Source organism: Planococcus citri, chromosome 4 (assembly GCF_950023065.1).
Source record: "Planococcus citri chromosome 4, ihPlaCitr1.1, whole genome shotgun sequence".
In the NCBI taxonomy this organism is placed as follows: Eukaryota; Metazoa; Arthropoda; class Insecta; order Hemiptera; family Pseudococcidae; genus Planococcus; species Planococcus citri.
The window spans coordinates 441,986-448,257 of NC_088680.1; the positions used below are offsets into that span (position 1 = coordinate 441,986).

General features: G+C 41.0%; 1 protein-coding gene across 1 annotated transcript; it reads right to left on the reverse strand.

The window, feature by feature from the left end:
• Nucleotides 1-640: 640 nt before the first annotated feature.
• On the reverse strand, nucleotides 641-3,540 carry LOC135843663 (transcription factor HES-1-A-like). The gene is made up of 2 exons (XM_065361620.1): nucleotides 2,624-3,540; nucleotides 641-1,791 (listed from the first exon to the last, which is right to left on the reverse strand). Exons 1-2 carry the CDS (start codon nucleotides 2,789-2,791, stop codon nucleotides 1,141-1,143), a joined length of 819 nt encoding a protein of 272 aa, XP_065217692.1. The 5' UTR covers nucleotides 2,792-3,540; the 3' UTR covers nucleotides 641-1,140.
• Nucleotides 3,541-6,272: the final 2,732 nt, after the last annotated feature.

Genomic DNA, 6,272 nt, shown 5'->3' on the forward strand with positions numbered 1-6,272 from the left:
CCTGTCCTATACTTACTATCCTTGTAAAAGATGCGATTTGAGTTTCAGACCTTTGCAGATAGCGAAGATGATGATTTTCTTACCTGTTTATTTTCTACGACTTTTATATGTACCTACTTTATACCATTTGAAAATTTTGTTCGGGAAAAACTGACGCATGATTCGGTTTTACAGATATTGGGATATTTCGATTACCGCGCCACCATAATTTTTTGCTCGGATTTATTTATTAAAATATTTTGTTTTGAAAAAACTGTACAAAGGTATTAAAAATTAAAAATGCATTTTAAAAGATGAAGATTGAAAAAAAATTAAGTTTCATGAAATTGAAAAAAAATGATGAAAAACGGCTCACCTTAGTCTGTATGAGAATGAGATATGTATACCTTTGGCATTACGTTGCCCAGCTCGCGAACTAGAATTATTAATTTCGTTCTTCGTTGTAACGTAAGTGATTCGCTGATACAATTAATTTATTGCACTCGACCTTCCAAAAATGTATTTTTGTGTGATTTTTGTTTATAGATTTAGCTTTTCTTCAAATGCCCGCCTGAAATTGAGTGTCTAATGAACTTTTTTAACGGATACCCAGAAGCTTCGAGAATTTAGAAATTTTTATTTAAAACAAAATAAGCGCGTGTTTAAAAAAAACGTATTTATTAAATGCGTATTGTAATTTTTAATACTATACGTATACGTAAGTATCAAAAAATATGTACAAAAGAAAGACATTTACAAAGTATAGAAAAAAGAAATTCGCCTTAAAAATAAGTAAATATCACAGAGTGAATAATGAATCTACGCGATTATACGTCTGAAACGTGTAAAACACACGTACCTACGTACGTCGTACACGACACGTAGATACTCGAAATCTCGTTTTTCGAACAAAAAAAGAAAATATGCATAAAAGAACGAAATAACAAAAAGAAACTTAAACTAGGTATGCATTCAAATAACAAAACAAGAACAACATTATAAGGAAGATCATTAGAAGCAAATAAAATAAATGAACGAATGATTACAAAATGAACTGGAGAACTGGCACCCTATATGCACATAGGTACCCATAGAATAAAAGTAACGGTGACTGAGATGAGATGGACAGCTTTCTAGGAAATCGTATCGTAGATAGAAATACTACCATGGTCTCCACACAGGCAGGGAGGAAGCTGGAAAGATGGAATTGTTTTCTAAACCGATGATAGACGGTACGCTGGGCGACGGCGAAGGAGGTGGTGTAGTGTAAGGATTGAAAGGATCTTCGCGTCGATAGGTTGCGTGCTCGATACGTTGTATGCAGGAGCCTAAATGTTGCAGTAATTTCATTCCGGACGAGTGATCGATACTCGGTTCTGGCGATTTCGCAGGCGAAGGACAATCGGTGACACGCTGAGGTGATCGGCCACCCGCCGCTGCTGTGGCCACAGTCGTCGTCGTCGTCGTCGTCGTCGCCGCCGTGGTAATCTCATTTTCTGGTGGCTGGTGTTGTTGTTGTTGGTGCTGGTTTTTTTGAACGGCCGAAGCCAAGTATTGAGATACTTCGGCGGCGCAGTGCGTGAAACCAGCTAAAAATCTGTCCGGGTAGGCTGCTTCTGGCGTCAGTCCTAAGGCTCGTTGACGTTTCAGCTTGTGCAAATGACGCACCGTCAGTTCCAGAATATCGGCTTTTTCCAATTTGCTGACATTTTCACCTTCCGATTGAAGAGCCGTCAGCATGATTTCTTTCAGCTCGTCCAAACAGCGATTGATTCGAGCTCGTCGTTTTCGTTCCAGCATCGGTTTCATTACCTGTAATCATAACAACGTTCGTACTCGTTAGACATTTCGAACAACGACGCGATGTAAGCAATTTTCAACTTGGACATGTTACTCGTAGATACAGTTTACTCGATATACCGAATAGATGGAAGAAAATTGATTGGCAAATGCCTCATCCTTGGATAAGAGAACTCACTTTTGAGGAAAAAAAGCTTCAAATATTGGAAATGCGTAGGTAATGTAGTACCTACCTACTTTTGAGAGCTCGTTTTTTTAAAAACTAAACACCCACTCTACCTCAAAATCTTGAAGCGTATGATTGCGTGGTTACAACGGAGGCAAATTGGGTTTCCACTGTTTCCAGAGATACCGTTGCATTCGCTTGCATTAAAATTGGGCGTCTAATCGCGATTGCTATTTGAAAGTGATTACAAAAGAAACAAAGTTTTCTGAGCCAACTGATCACTCAATTTTTTGATTTTTTTTTTTTTTTTCAGGAAAATTCAAAGCATCGTGGATCTACAATTTTCTATTCGAGCTGCTGAATTCATTTTTTAGAGCGCCTGGTGGGTTTTCGACTTTCAATAGTAAGAATGAGTGAATTCGGAGACTGAAGTGACCGAGAGAGGCTTTTTTATCAGGTCAAAATCGCTGAACCGCGTACGGAATGAAAAGTCGAAATGGGGAAATGGTTCGAATTCGATTGAAAATCTAGAGTTTGCTATCTGTTGAGACTCGAATGAGTTGTACCATTGCAATGCATACCTAAGCGTATCTCGAGTAAACTATTACGAGTATTTACTGTATGTGTAGGTGTAGGTATATTATATGAGTAATTTGACGATATGAAAACGGTACTAACCTTTCGATATTGATAGGTCCTAGAAACTGGCTGTTCATCGTAATCAGAATTTGGGCCGTTGGAAATACCTGCGGACGAATTGGGAAAAACGTAACACCGACCGTCTGGGCGCATCATAAGTTGACGGTGATGATGATTGGACGAATTGACCGTTGCTGCTGACAACATGATGGCGAGTAGGTAAATTGTTCACAAAATCACTGCCGGTGGCGAAAAAATTCAAAATAAACGGAAAAAGTACAATGCGGACAAGTATCGCGCAATCACAAATGATACCATAAGACGACGCGACACTGCAATAGAGTAACGAACAAATCAAATTGACAATTCGGACGAGTAACAAAAATAGGTACGTCGGTACGGCACAGTGTGGCGAAATGCAAAATACGAAATGCCGGAGTCACCAGAACGGTACGGTGGACGCTGCGTAGCGTAGCGATAGCGATAGCGAGTACGAATACGAAATGGGAAATGACGATACAGCATACAGCGGAGCTGCGTAACGATACGATACGATACGAGTACCGCGCCACAGTAGTGGAGACGGCCGGGATGGCGCGGCGTAGAGGACTCGACACTCGGGCTCAGGTGACTCGTGGGCCGTACCAACGATGGCACATGGCAGGCCGGTAGCCAGACCGCTCCCGCTAGCGAAGCCTATCCGTGGGAAAGTACCGGCACTCTTGGTTCCCACACAGCGTCGGAATGCCTGTCGTTGTTGATGTTGTTGTTGTTATTACTGTTGCTGCTGCTGCTGCTGCTGCTGCTGCTATTGCTATTGCTATTGCTATTGCTGGTCGTAACGCGTTGCCGACCCTGTTGCTGAAATAGCGATACCGCGAGTCCGCACCACACCACTCCGCACCTTGCTCATTGTTTGCGCGGGCTCCTTTTCAAACGTGGAATACTAACGATAACGACCCACGTGTTGATATGTGCGTGACTGAACCGTGTACACTGTACAGTGTACAGCGTACACCGTACACCGCCGCCCGCGCCACGCCGCGGCCGTACTTCTTCGGTCTTTCCCTTTTCGCCCGCACCGTCTTCTACGTATTTATTTACCTACATTCGTACGTGTACGTGTACGTAATACACATGCAGCATACAACAGCATACAGTATACATACGAGTATACGAGTATCGTCATTTGTCTCTCTGGACCACTGTCTCGCACTTTACCCCTCCTCCCAGCTCTTGGTGGTCAAATTTTGCTACCTGTTACTCGCGCCGCCGCCACATTTATTCCTGTTTACGGTACCCATTGCAAGTACGATTCAATGTCATCGCGTCAGCCTCCTCGGTGAAAAATGAGTAACGCTGGGGAGCCCCCCTCCCACAATTTCACACCCCAGTACTTTGGTCCCTAGCTCCCTACATAGTAAAGTTGACTCATATACCTAGTTGTCCCCATCTTCTCCTACAATCAACTATCTTAGATGATCAAACGCGGTGATCAAGAATATACCTATTCAACTAATCGTTTATCTGCAACGATTAGGTAATTGTCCCAAAAATAGTCGATTTATTAACCTTTTCCGCGTTTCAATAAATGCAAAAACACATTTTCTGCCTTTCGAAGGGGCACTCTGCATTTGCAATGTTTGCTGAATACGTTTCGTGCGATTCACTGATTCCAATTTGCCTATAAAATAGTTCAGGAAAGGGGTCTCATCGACAGAAAAATCGAATCAAAACACGTACAGTAGGGTGGATTTCGAAAAAAAAATGTCGAAGGATTTTGACCAAATTCAAAGGGGACTTTCATTTTGAGTTGAAATTTACTCAGAAAAAAATATCAACTCCTAGAACATTCTTTCTGAAAAACAGGTTGGGTAATAGGCTGGAGCGAAAAACCTCGTTTTTTTCTCCAAACTATCTCCTCACTTGAAATGTTTCCTGAGTAACTTTCAACTCGAATGAAGGTCTTGTATAGATTTGACCAAAAGTCTTTGACATTTATTTTTTGCGATCCACCCTAACTTCGATCTGAATGATTGTTCCGTCAGTTTTGGTATAATTTTTGACCATCTCGGACAATTTAGTGAGCGATTCGAGCAATTTCAGCCATTTTCGAAAGTCGATTTATTGAAAAAAATATTCGATCATTCGTTATTAATTTATTATTGCCTACTAAAAAAATAGTCCAATATTTCGACCACGTTTTCAACGATCATGCAACTAAAAATCATCCAACTCTTCTACGGTGACTCTTGATCTAAAATCATGCTTACTTGAGAGAAAATGTTTTCCAAGTTTTTATAGTCCTTCTCCTACGAGTTGTTGGTGTTCACGATGGTGAAAAAAAATATTCTGGAAATTGAAATGAAACTCAAGTCATAGGGAAGGCACTTCCAAGCTCTGAAAGAATGAAGAAATAAAAAATAAAATTTTTACGTTTTTAGTATCCAATTTTTTGATTTGGTCCATTTTCATCAGAAAAACACTCTTCAAGTTGAATACAATGAAAAAATGGGATTCGCTCTCCCTACCCCTTCAAAAAATAGAAAAAAATCAACGTACCTAATTGACTTTTTTTCACATTCTAAACGTTGATTTGACCCATCTTCATCAGAAAAACAATATTTAATACTCGTAGTTACAACTCCTCCACCCTGGAGCTCGTCCCTCCTTCCATTTCTAAAAACACATATGTAGTTGGATATACTGAAAGATCGATTACACAGTTGAATTTGATAGTCCACTTTTAATTCTTGTGTGCTTTCCCAGGTAACAAAATTGGAAAACTTGAAATTTCTCAAACTTTGGTTCCAGTCTAGGAAATCTTTGAAACTCCCCCACCCTCTCCATTAAGGAAATCAGATACCATAATACGTATATGTATAGGTACTTAATCTACTATGATTGACTATAAGTATAACATACGTAGAAAGTGTAATTTCAAGTTGAACTTTTCAAAGAGGTTCAAGTGGGGGTGAGAGGGGTTGGAATTGGAGGGAGGAGTGGTCAAACGTTGTGAAGCATCACAACATCGAGAAACCCTAGCGTTGTGGCGCGGCGCGGCGTGGCGTGTGATTTTTAAAATGGGTGAAAAAATTTTGGCGTAATTTCGCGAACCGCGATTACTAAACGAGTAAACAAAAAGAGCACGCGACTGACGCGAGGCGACGGAGGACGATGGCTCGACTTCCCGATACAACTTGTACGGTGTACGGTACGCGTTTTAAGGTTTGACATTTTACGAACCGGTGGAATTATAAATGGTAGGTAACGAGGGGTTGAAAAAAGAAAAAAGGGAAAGAATAAGAAAGGAAAGGAGGCAAAAAAAGAAGAAAAACTTTAATAGCGCGGTTTATTGTAGTTGGTAGTTGAAAGAAGCGAAAACCAATTTGATGTTTAATGAATAGAGATTGAAAAGAAGTAGCAAGAAGAAGCGGCGGTAAAACTGGTAATGGTGAGCATGCGCGAACCACGTTGGTGAGAAGCGGTATCAAGACGGATTCCCACGGCCTCAGGCTCGGCTATACGACAGGCACGCGAAGGCGCGCGCTCTTACAATCATCGTCGTCGTCATCATCATCATCATCATCGTCGTCGTCGTCGTCGTCATTATTGTTAGGTATTATTATTATCATTATCGTCGCTGTCGCTGTCGTCGTACCGATCTTGGTCGCGGTCGCAGTCGCGA